Raw genomic sequence first — 10918 nt, 5'->3', positions numbered from 1 at the left:
TCAAATCAAATTCTGACTCATAGCAACCCATAGAACAGAGTAGAACTACCCATAGGATTTCCAGGGCTATAAATTGTTATGGAAGAAGACTGTTTCATCTTTCTTCTGTGGAACAGCTGGTGGGTTCAAACTGCCAACCTTTTGATTAGCAGCCAAATGCTTTAACCACTGCATCACCAGAGCTCCTTATAAGAAGCCTTAGATGGTTCTTATTCTCCTGCAACATATGACTTGGCCGTGATTATCCTCAGCATCCCCATTACCACTGTAATGATATCATTACCACCACTACATCATACCAATACCGGGTGACACCAACACAGCTATAACTTCCTTATCAAGGCAGCTACTGGCAGCATCAATGCATGAGTGCCCTCCTGCTGGTCATTGTGACAATGTTGTCATCATCCTTTCCCATCACATCACTGCTCTGTGAGTCACTCAGCTTTGGGTGCTCTGAAGGGAGGCTACTAAAATTCAGAAATGACCTCACCATTGCTCTCATAGATTTTAAAAGTTTGGAGTGAGACTCCCCTTTCTAGGGTAAGAAATCATTTGTCATAGCCCAGTAATCAAGATGCTATTTCCATTCTACTCACTTACTCGCTCTGGTCCCCCACAGAGGGAAGAGAGAGGGCGGGTAGAAATTTGCATGGACTCAACCCTGTGTTTTGCTTCCACTCCAGGCTGATTCATTGTTTTCTCTTCAGTGGGAGGGCCTACATTAAAGAGGTTAAGTATCTGCCGATTCCTTTTATGTTAAAAATAAACATCCCAGTGAAACAGTGGCATTGGTAGGCTTTACCCTCAGATCTCAGGAAGCCAACTTCCCATCTCCCTGGAAATCCAAACTAAATAAGATTTTCTCCTGGTGCAATTCCAGAAGTGGAAACCAGCATAATGAGCCAGCTCTAGGCACGTTCTTCTTCCCTCCCCTTGGCAACATTCCTGCTAGAGGAGCTGTATAAATATAGGCCTTAATATTTAAAACCTTGGGCCATTAATCTCGTGGTGTCCCTGCTTCCCCATCTCACTCTCCAAGCCCCCCTCCCCAATTCATTTTTAAAGCCCAGCTTGATTATGCAGCCAGATAGTAATTTCAGTGAAAAATGACAAGTTCAGTCACTGCCCCAACCTATATCTCTTGCATGATTTAAGTTACTGCTCTAATTTTTTGTGAAGTCCAGGTAATTTAAAGCCTGGGTATGTTTTACTGTCCCTTCTCCATCCTGTTGCAGCCACCATGATGTGTGCATTCAAAATTCATAAGACTGTCTCAGTTATTACCTGGAAAGTGAATTTAATTTTTGATCACTCCTGATGCTGCTGATATTTATTATGATGCCTTTACCCCTACCCCTACCCAAAAGGATAGTGGTAGAGAAGAGAGAACACTTGAAAATTTTTCAACTAACAGAATTTCAGAAACCCAGGCTAAAGTTCAGTGGCTTGGGAGAAATGAGGTCCCTGGTAAGGATAGATTTTAAAACCCTAAGTGTGAATTCCTATTAGATATACCCTGCCCTGTTTATCTCTAACATCTTACAAGAAGAAGTTTCTATCAACTATGCCAGAACCACATCCTATGTTATCTCAAAAAAAAAAAATTCCTTCTGAATGAATGACTTTGTCCCCACCTATTCTTTTTTTCCCCCGCCCCTAAGTTTTTAAATTGTGATTTGGGTGCAGATTTACAAAGCAGATTCATTTTACACTCAACAGTTCATACACTTTTGTTTCATGGCACCGATCACAATCTCCACATTGGAATAGCTGTTCTCCCATCTCCTCCCTGTGGTTACCCCTTCCCTGTGTCCTTCTTACCTATTCATTCCTGTCTGTCTAGCTTCTCCACTATGCAGATGCTGGCCTTCTGATCTCTCACAATTGACTGTTCTAAGGGGTGCATCTCCCTGGGGTAGATAGCTATTGTTAATGTCACCTTAGTACAAAGAAGATTGTCAGAGTAGAGAAGCCATTCATACAGAGAGCAGACACAATGGAGAGACCTCTCGATCTTATAGAGTTTAGGTTAACTGATAAGCATTGATACCTGCAGGCTACACCTGTGTTTTTGGCCAGTATAGTAGGTTAAAAGTTCTTTTCATGTATGTACTCTTGGGTAGGGCAGTTTCTCCTAAGTTCCAGAACTTCCTATTGTCTCACACAGACCAAACAATTTACATATTATACTCCCTGCCTTGCCCTGGAGGGCACTTGAATTTTCCATCTCTGTTCTGCACAGTTTGGAAAGGCTATTCCCTCTTGGCCATCCCATTTATAAGCCCCAGGGAACTAGTGTGGGTCCTGAAATTGATCAGATTCTAAAAACAATGGCCTAAAGTATGGCCCAGGATCGATCACCTGCATGGGAATCAACTGGAGATTTGTTAAATATGAAGATTCTTACTACCCACCTCTGCCTACCAAACCAGATTCTCTGCGGGTGCATTTTAATAAGCAATCTCAAGATTAGGAAGCTCTGGTGATGTAGTGCCTAAGGCATTTAACTGCTAACTGGCAGTTCAAACCCACCAGCCACTCCTTAGAAAGAAGGTTGGGCAATCTACTTCCGTAGTCATACTGCCTCAGAAACCCAAGTGGGGGTCACTATGAGTCGGATCTGGAGTTTGGTTTGATTTGAGTGAGACTTGCAAGAGGGAAATGGTGGTTCAGTGGCAGAATTCTCATTTTCTGTGCAGGAGAATGGGGCTTGATTCCCCTTCAATGTACCTCATCTGCAGCCACCACATTTCTGTCAGTGGAGGCTTGTGTCTTGCTATGGTCTGAACAGGTTTGAGCAGAGCTTTCAGACTAAGACAGACTAGGAAGAAAGGCCTAGTAATCTACTTCTGAAAAAAATCAACCAATAAAAACACTACAGATCATAACAGTTCAGTCCCTTTGTGCACGAGGTTGCCATAAATCAGGGGTTGACTTGACAACAGCTAACAACAACAAGAATTGGGAACCATTGGTCAAGAGTGACCAAAACACCCAGGATCATTTCTAGGACCACCCTGATGGAAATTGGAGAGGCCCAATAGTAGAGATCACTGGGTAGCTGAAGCCTTCCCTGGGTCTGCCTTCCTGCCCAGGCCTATTGCATTCTGCATCCATCACAGTGAAGTAGCAGAAGAACCCAGAACTGAGAATTAAGAGACTTGAGATCTCTGCTTTGTACCTAAATAGTTGTGCAACTCACTTGTGCCTCTAGGTCCTTCACCTCTCAGGGCTGCTGTTTACTTCCTGCGGAGTTAAGACTAAGGGACCATCAGGGTCGATTCCCAGCTAAACTATCACATCACCAATTACCACTCTCCATCATCTCCAAAACCACATTCCACCTAATGCTGTAGGGAGAAGTACATCAGAAAGTCTAGTTGTAGACTAAGAACCAATTTCCCGTCACAGGACTAAAGAAGTGAGTTCCTATACTGGTGACAGAATTTCTTCTTGCATGCTAGAGGTCTAGGCACATCCTACAAGCAGGAGAAAAAAAGCAAAGTCAGGCTTTCACAGACCTGGGACACTTGTCTGAAATGTCTTGCTAGGCAGCCATGCTGCAGGCAAGCATGATTAGGATAATCCTGGGGCATTTGCTTGTTAAGACCCTTATACAGAAATGGAGAGCTGAAGAAAAGCCCGGTGTAAGCTGATGAGTTTGCAAGCACAATGTGGATTTGTTCAAGGCGATCTCTCCAGCTAAAGGGATAAGCTCGACAGCTATACCTAAGAAGCCTTAACCTGTGAAATATCTTTCAACTATAGGCTTGGGAAGCTGGGTAAGAGGAAAGCGGAGGCCCAGGCAAAGGTTGTCAAACAGCACTTTAGAAGACGATTAAGAGAAGGGTGGAAACAGGCACAAGGAGCCTCCCACAGCTTGTGCTTAAGAGGCTAGGGGACTGTGGGTGGGGGCGCTCACTGGAGGCAATGCTCAAGAATTTGCTTAGATGTGCTTTTTTTCCTCAATATTCCCTCATCTCCTCCTTGTTGACCCTCTAAGACCCCAGCTCTCCCTCTTCTGCTCCAAAGCAAAGACCAATTGATTTATTCTGTTAAAGAAAAAGAACTGAGAGGTTTGTTGTGGCTGTAAATTGGAGCTCTCCCCTTCCAGTGACAGAAGCCCAGAGGCCATCCCTGAGCTAATGACTCTGCAAGAAAGAATTCCCCTCAGTAAAAGGCTATTCATAAGAACTGGACACCCAGTTCTCAGAAGTCCTGGGGTGCTGAGCTGCCTCTGAGGAGCCAGGGTAGGAGAGATTCCTCCAGCCTGGTTAGCTGCCTGTGGCTCATAGTTTGTAGAACCCTAACACACAGCATCCCTCCCCACCTCATTATCTCAAAGCCCCAGCCCCACCCTAGGCTGCTCCTGTGTGACCAACACTGCCAGGGACAAACCCACATCTCAAAGGTGTCCCCAGAGAATCTCATGATATGCTTACATCACGCAGCCCAAAGGATGCACTAAGCCAGACAGATTCTTAAGTCACTGCCCAAAACCTCCTTTCAGGTCAGGGAGGAAAAGTTACTGAGGAAGTGAAATGACTCAGAACTTTCAGGGAGAAAAATAAACCTTTGCTGAGACATAAAGCAGAAAGATGATGTTTAAAGGAACCCTGGCCTGGAGTGAGGTGAGGCAGGTTTCTATTTCATTGATGCTGTCAGTTACTTAGTAATTGTGACCTAGAAGGGACCCCTAGTGATTCTGTGGTTAAGCACTTGGCTGCTAACCCAAAGATCAGTGGTTTGAATCCACTGGCCACTCTGCGGGAGAAAGATAGAGCAGTCTGTTTCCATAAAGATCACAGCCTTAGAAATTCTATGGGACAGTTCGACTCCCTCCTGTAAGGTCTCTGTGAGTCTGAATCAATTCGATGGCAGTGGGTTTGGCTTAGGTTTAATGTGACGTAGAAGGCCCCTAGGTGTTACAAACGGTTTGCACTTGAGTACTGTTGAGGTCAACAGTTTGAACCCACCCAGCAGCACTGTAGAAGAAAAGCCTGGCAATTTGCTTCTGTAATGATTACAACAAAGATAACCCCACGGAGCACAGATCTGCTCTGACATATATGGCATCACTGTGAATCAGAACATCCTGATGGCAATGGGTTTAATGTGACCTAAGACAAGGATCTAATTTGACTGGACCGTTTTTCACCTACAAAGTGAGGGCTCACAGAGTCATGGTCATATGTTAAGGTCAAGAAGCCCTAGGAGGCCATTCTTTGAAAACCAAGAAGTGAAATATATGTACAGTGTATTATCGTCATGAGGCAGGTAAACTGAATGCTGTCCAAGCACCTTCTCTTACACTGTGAATAAATACATTGATTGATTAATTAAGTCCAATTTTGAATGCCCGAAATGCTTGATTCACATATAGGAATCACCTCATCATACCTATGGCCTGTGCTTTCAGACTTTCCCATTAATGTTTTCAGAGACATCAGCAAGAATCAGATCTCAGACATCGCTCCAGATGCCTTCCAGGGCCTGAAATCACTCACATCACTGTAAGTGTGGAGCAGAGTGGCACAGAGGGGTAGGGAAGGGATGGGCGCGTCTATATTTTTCAAGAGGTGTTTATCAAGGCTTTATGTTCCCTTCCACACTTGTGCCAATCTGGTAAAAGAAACAAATATTTCTTCAGGGGAAATTGATCCTGGGGAATATTTCTACAACATAAATGCATTATTTTTATTGATTAAGTGCCCGGCAGCGTTCCCAGTTATTGGCTTCTAATTCGGATGCATCTTCTACTCTCACGGCATGCCCCCTCCCATCCCACATGCTGCAAAGCACTGTCTCTGGGGAGAACAGGAGGAGAGAATTGTAATATGTGTTTATTACTGACTTATTCATTTCCTCCCCATTTCTGTGCCTTTCTCAAAGAAGGAGCTAATTTTCTTAACCTGATTTTCACGTTTTCTCTCTGAACAAACCTCATGACCATTGACTCCCTCTTATAACCCTGCCTTTCCTTGACTTTGAAAACCTATTGGTGCCCATTGGGTAGAACCAAAGCCTAACCCAAAGGGGTACTCAGAGACCCACAAGAGTAGGAAGGTGTGGGATTTTGTCCTGATTCTATTAGTGAGTCATGGTGTGACATAGGGAATGTCACTTGGGTCTTCTATATGTTTCCTCACTGGCAAAATATGGTTAATGATACCTTTCCTTAACATACATTCCCCTAGAGAGGAAATTAAGTAATGATGACCATGATTATAATCAGAAAAATAATTGGCAGCATTTACTGAGCAATTGATGTCCCTGGGTGGCTCAAATGGCTAAGTGCTTAGCTGCTACCAAAAGGTTGGTGGTTCAAGTCTACCCAGGGGTCTCAGAAGAAAGGCCAGACGGTCTACTTATGAAAGTTCAGAGCCATTGAAAACCCTATGGAGCACAGTTCTACTCTGACACACATGGATTTGTCAGGAGATAGGATTGACTCCACAGCAACTGGTTTTGTGGTTTTTTGATTTATGAGCACTTACTGTGTACCAGGTACTGTTCAAGAATCTTACACATTTAATCCCACAACAATCTTATAATGTAGACTTAGTTGCCATCTCTCTTTTACAGAGATTGGGTAACCAAAGTTCCACAAAGGCAGGAATTTTTCTCTATTTTGATCCTGGCTATCCCCCTGACAGTTTAAACAGTACCTGGCACATAGTTATTGTGCCCCCCCCCAAAAAAATTGTTGAATAAATATGTAGTTTATCCAGAGTCCACAGTAATAAGTGGGAGAAGTAAGATATGGGCTGAGGCAACCACATTCTTGATCCTCATGGCATGCTGCTCTGAAGATAACATGAAGTGAGTAAACAAAGATGTCATCAATTGATGTTATGAGATCATCTGGTGGCCTTCCCACTCAGGGAACAGTGAGGACACTCAGAATGACAGGATATCCGCACCATGACTCTCCATGCAAGCTGTTTGCTTAATTTATGAATTAGGAGGTAGTGAGAGACACTTTTTCCCCACCTGCCCCATCCCATTGGGAAAGGCCTGAGAACAAGGCCAGAGAAGTCTCTGGTTTAGCTGCTGCCTGCTGCTTACAAAGTAAATTAGTTTCATTTATTGAATAGAACATCTGGCTGGGATATCAAAGACAGGATTGTGTGTGAGATTAGCGTCTGCTTATTGTGCTAGAGATCATAGAGGAGAAGGGAGAGGGGCCACCTGCCACTAGGAGCTTCTCCCTTGCCCTGTCACCATTGCCCTTGCCTCCTTTCCCTCTACCAGGATTTGGAAACAGTTTAGGGACTTTGAGATGCTTCCTATCTTGCAGGAACAGAAATTTAAAATCCAATGGCCAGTCATGAAATTGACATGCCATTGGCCAATTCTAAAATACATTGGGGCATTCTTTACAGGAAGTGTCTTTCACTTTCAATTTATTCATTCATCATTCAGTAGATGCCTACTGTGTATTATAGGCACTGAGATTATCAGTGAACCAGAAGGGACAGGCAAAATCCTTAGTCTTGTGGAGCTTACAACTGAACACAAACATACCCAAGCCAAGATCAGGAGTAGCCAAGGTAAAGGGTCAGAGAGCCCTCACTCCATATCTGTGTTCATTCATTCACCCACCCATTTGACAAATAGTTATTGTGCTAGTCTCTTTTCCATTCTAGGCTTCAAAGACCTGGCCACAAACAAGCCACATAATTTGCCCACACATTCAAGGGAATGAGGCCACAGAAAACTTTTATACACACACATTATGATATTCAGTGGTAGAATTTTCACCTTCCACGGGGTGAGACCCAAGTTTGATTTTTGGCCCAAACACCTCAAGGATAGCCACCACCCATCTATCATGGAGGCTTACATGTTGCTGTGATGCTGAACAGATTTTAGCAGAGCTTCCCAACTAAGAATCACTAGAAAGGAAGGCCTGGCAATCTAGTTCTGAAAATCATCCAAAGAAAACCCTATGGATCTGCAAAAAGGACAAGGAGGCCACATATTCTGACCTCCTAGAACTCCACAAGAGGAAGGCAAAATCACCATCAATAGCCCAAGGCCTATTCCTGCAAGGCCAGACATGCTGCCTCCCTCCAGCCCTTTCTCCAACCGTTCCTTTCAAAGCACCCACCACCTCTCTCCTGGGTTCGATAATTCACTGCAGTGGCCACACAGAACTCACAGGTTACAGGATTTATTAGGGAAGCACCAGGCTACAATGCAAGTTCAGGAAAAAACACTCAGTCTCTCTTCCAACCCACCATCCCTAAGCCAACAGTCTCTCACAGTCTCTTTCCCAGCAGTGCTGGTCCCTCGGTGTCTCACTCAGCAATGTGTGTCTCTTGTGTCTCTTTCCCAGCAACGCATGTCTCTTTCAGGGGCGCGTGTCTCTTTCGGCAGCACATCTTCCTCAACCAGCAGTCAGAGAGAGTTCTGCCTCTAGGAGGCCTCCTTTTGAGCCTGGCAGAGTGGCCAAACTAGCCAATCACGGCATCAGAACTCTAAGCACCTGAGAGAGAGTGGGAGCCTCCCAGAACATTGTTTTGTGCCACTCTCAACAGAAATACTCCAGGTGGACAACTTTAGCAATCAGGAGCTCCTCAGTTGCTCATAGCAAATCCCACCTTGGAGTTTACAAAGACTAATGGGTAGAAAAGCCACACTAAGTAATTTACTACACCGCAGGATCACAATGGCTCAATCCACAGCTAATCATGGGGATGGCACAGGACAGTGTTTCATTCCATTGTGCCTGAGATCACCATGAGTTGGGGCCAACCTAATGGCAACTAACAACAACGTAATGTGACATAATGATAAGTACGATGAAGAATTGGAAACAGGGTGACAGGTGGTGGGAAGGGTGAAAAACATCAACTGCAATACTTAGGAAAAGCCTCTCAAGGAGATGTTTGAACTTAGCTCTTAAAGGCAGGAGGAAGGCAGTCAAGGAAAGATCTGGGGAAAGCCAGACAGGTCTACCCTCAAATACCATGAGGTAGACACCCACTCCTCAGCTCCTTTAGCCCATCAGTGAGTGGTCTTGACCCATGATGTTTAGAGAGGGGCCAGACTGAGGAATGATGGGTGCTATGAGGACCTTTCACTCAAGCAACCGACTTGCCACACCACCAACTTCTGACAGCTAGAAGTTCTGACATCAGCCAAGACAAGTAGACAGACAATGACATTACTACATTTGACACAGTGAGTGGTGGAGCATTAATAAGAATTACAAATAGGAGCCTGAGCCATCGTGCTGACTTTTATTTAGCCATTAATTTGTTGAAACATTAATGAAACACACCCACAGGCTAAGGGAGACATTCACTCTTCACTCCTGGCAGTGTCTGGAAATGGGGGGTTTAGTTTATCGCTCTATTTCCTCATCCTAATATTTTGCCTCCTCAAAGAAGCCTAACTGCCTGGATTTGCAATCCTAGTGGGAATTGAATATTACTCATGCAGGGTACTTTGGGGACCAAAAGAGGAGTTTTTTTAATTTAAAAAAAAAAAAAAGCATGCTTCTAAGCCTACTTTCCTCCATTTCTGAAGAGGCTGGGCCTAAGAGACAGAAGAGTCAGTGCTATGGATGAGAGCAGGGAGCGGCCCAGAGAGTCCCCCCAGCTTCTATACTGAGCACCAACAAGGCACTGAGACCACTGGGTGGTGGGCTGGAGAGTCAGACCCAGTAGACTTCTCCCCTAGGCCTCACAGAGGCCAGTCATCAAAGACCTGGCCTGTGGATAAAAGACAGCAGTGTGAGGGAGATGGTAGATCTGAAAGAGAGATCCAGAGTTCCTAGGTACCTGGAGTCAAAAGAACAGAAAAAGAGATGGAAAGCAGAGGCTGCCGTCACTCCAACACAATGGTTCTTTGCTTCTTAGATTTTCCTGAGAGCCAATCCTTGACTCCACAATCCTTGAACCATCTGGATATGACCCCAGATTCCTAAAGCCTTGTCTAAGCCAAATCAAACCCACTGCTGTCGAGTCGTATCCAACTCATGGCAACCCCTCCTTGGGTTTCTGGGGCGGTATCACTACAGAAGTAGATTGCCCAACCTTCCTTCCGAGGAGTGGCTAGTGGGTTTGAATCACCAGCCTTCTGGTTAGCAGTCAGATGCCTTAGGCACTCCGCTACCAAAGCCCTGTCTAGATAGATGATTAAAGGACTCAGCGCATGAATTCCTAGGATGCAATGGGGTATTAAAAGGAAATGTTCTATCGGCTGGGCTTGGCCTGATCAATACCCATTGAAGACACAGGGCCAGCCAGCTTCCCACACATCTTATTTATTGCCAGAGTGTAAGTCATGTTAGCAGCTTAGGAAGATACCACAAAGGGGCTGATTCTTCCTATTGTGGATTATTGATTAGGCTGGGCTGCTCAGGAGTGAAGCAGGAAGCAGCCCGTTTCTCCTTGCCTCTCATACAGCCTGTCCCTTCAGCCCCTGGCAGCACTTCCTACCTCTGTCTCACTGAATTCTTGGAGAGGAAAATAAGAGGAGAGAGACTGGCTCAGACCCAGGGCCACTGTTAGAGCCACACATCCACTGGAGCCTACACTGGAGCCTTCATGCACCATGACTGCTGGGGAAGGGATGAGATGGGCCAAGAAAGGATGTATCCTGTGTCCTGCTCCCAAGTGAACAGTTAGCCAAGATGATGCATTTCTAAATGAATGGGTTCCAGTGGCCTAACATCCACAGTGACCTTTGTCTCCTCCCACTTTCTTTCAGGGTGCTCTATGGGAACAAGATCACAGAGATTGCCAAGGGATTATTTGATGGACTGGTGTCCCTACAGCTGCTGTGAGTAGGAACCTTGTCACTGTTTATATCTCAGACTCTGTCCTGAATGCTTTGAGCAATGTTCTAGAGAGCTCTTCTTTTGACTTCATGAACTTCAACAGGGAAAAAAAAAAAAAAAAAA

The 10918-nt window shown here is 44.9% G+C and overlaps 1 protein-coding gene across 1 annotated transcript in view; it reads left to right on the top strand.

The window, feature by feature from the left end:
- SLIT3 (slit guidance ligand 3) overlaps positions 1–10918 on the top strand; it is a 953284-nt gene that overhangs the window by 791410 nt on the left and 150956 nt on the right. The window contains exons 11-12 of the mRNA XM_007939744.2: positions 5445–5516; positions 10726–10797. Coding sequence (XP_007937935.1) covers positions 5445–5516; positions 10726–10797 — 144 coding nt within the window. The remainder of the gene's footprint in view (positions 1–5444; positions 5517–10725; positions 10798–10918) is intronic.

Source organism: Orycteropus afer, unplaced genomic scaffold (genome assembly GCF_000298275.1).
Source record: "Orycteropus afer afer isolate SDZICR_OR568_19922 unplaced genomic scaffold, OryAfe1.0 scaffold00062, whole genome shotgun sequence".
Taxonomy (NCBI): domain Eukaryota; kingdom Metazoa; phylum Chordata; class Mammalia; order Tubulidentata; family Orycteropodidae; genus Orycteropus; species Orycteropus afer.
The sequence above is the reverse complement of the archived record's forward strand: the minus strand, read 5'-3'. Positions and strand labels throughout refer to the sequence as shown.